At 61.1% G+C, this 1,499-nt stretch overlaps 1 protein-coding gene across 1 annotated transcript in view; it reads left to right on the top strand.

Moving 5' to 3' along the window:
* The window catches only part of FAM186A (family with sequence similarity 186, member A), a gene marked incomplete at its 5' end in the record, with an annotated part of 41,871 nt that overhangs the window by 21,687 nt on the left and 18,685 nt on the right, over nt 1-1,499 (top strand). Inside the window, one exon of the mRNA XM_008583161.1 lies at nt 145-1,194. Within this exon, the coding sequence (XP_008581383.1) occupies nt 145-1,194 (1,050 nt within the window). The remainder of the gene's footprint in view (nt 1-144; nt 1,195-1,499) is intronic.

Here is a 1,499-nt window from a genome sequence, read left to right as displayed (position 1 = left end):
CCAGGACCTGGGGATCACTCTCACCCCTCAGCAGATTAAGGCTCAGGGTGTCACACTCACCCCTCAGCAGGCCCAGGACCTGGGGATCACTCTCACCCCTCAGCAGATTAAGGCTCAGGGTGTCACACTCACCCCTCAGCAGAGATTCAGGCTCAGGGGGTCACTCTCACCCCTCAGCAGGCCCAGGACCTGGGTGTCACTCTCACCCCTCAGGAGATTAAGGCTCAGGGGATCACTCTCACCCCTCAGCAGATTCAGGCTCAGGGGGTCACTCTCACCCCTCAGCAGGCCCAGGACCTGGGTGTCACTCTCACCCCTCAGGAGATTAAGGCTCAGGGGATCACTCTCACCCCTCAGCAGATTCAGGCTCAGGGGGTCACTCTCACCCCTCAGCAGGCCCAGGACCTGGGTGTCACTCTCACCCCTCAGGAGATTAAGGCTCAGGGGATCACTCTCACCCCTCAGCAGATTCAGGCTCAGGGGGTCACTCTCACCCCTCAGCAGGCCCAGGACCTGGGTGTCACTCTCACCCCTCAGGAGATTAAGGCTCAGGGGATCACTCTCACCCCTCAGCAGATTCAGGCTCAGGGGGTCACTCTCACCCCTCAGCAGGCCCAGGACCTGGGTGTCACTCTCACCCCTCAGGAGATTAAGGCTCAGGGGATCACTCTCACCCCTCAGCAGATTCAGGCTCAGGGGGTCACTCTCACCCCTCAGCAGGCCCAGGACCTGGGTGTCACTCTCACCCCTCAGGAGATTAAGGCTCAGGGGATCACTCTCACCCCTCAGCAGATTCAGGCTCAGGGGGTCACTCTCACCCCTCAGCAGGCCCAGGACCTGGGTGTCACTCTCACCCCTCAGGAGATTAAGGCTCAGGGGATCACTCTCACCCCTCAGCAGATTCAGGCTCAGGGGGTCACTCTCACCCCTCAGCAGGCCCAGGACCTGGGTGTCACTCTCACCCCTCAGGAGATTAAGGCTCAGGGGATCACTCTCACCCCTCAGCAGATTCAGGCTCAGGGGGTCACTCTCACCCCTCAGCAGGCCCAGGACCTGGGTGTCACTCTCACCCCTCAGGAGATTAAGGCTCAGGGGATCACTCTCACCCCTCAGCAGATTCAGGCTCAGGGGGTCACTCTCACCCCTCAGCAGGCCCAGGACCTGGGTGTCACTCTCACCCCTCAGGAGATTAAGGCTCAGGGGATCACTCTCACCCCTCAGCAGATTCAGGCTCAGGGGGTCACTCTCACCCCTCAGCAGGCCCAGGACCTGGGTGTCACTCTCACCCCTCAGGAGATTAAGGCTCAGGGGATCACTCTCACCCCTCAGCAGATTCAGGCTCAGGGGGTCACCCTCACCCCTCAGCAGGCCCAAGACCTGGGGGTCACTCTCACTCCTCAGCATATTAAGGGTCAGGGGATCACTCTCACCCCTCAGCAGATTCAGGCTCAGGGGGTCACCCTCACCCCTCAGCAGGCCCAAGACCTGGGGGTCACTCT

The sequence above is a fragment of the Galeopterus variegatus genome, unplaced genomic scaffold, assembly GCF_000696425.1.
Source record: "Galeopterus variegatus unplaced genomic scaffold, G_variegatus-3.0.2 Scaffold95, whole genome shotgun sequence".
In the NCBI taxonomy this organism is placed as follows: domain Eukaryota; kingdom Metazoa; phylum Chordata; class Mammalia; order Dermoptera; family Cynocephalidae; genus Galeopterus; species Galeopterus variegatus.
Note: the sequence above shows the minus strand (reverse complement) of the source record. Positions and strands in the feature narration are given on the sequence as shown.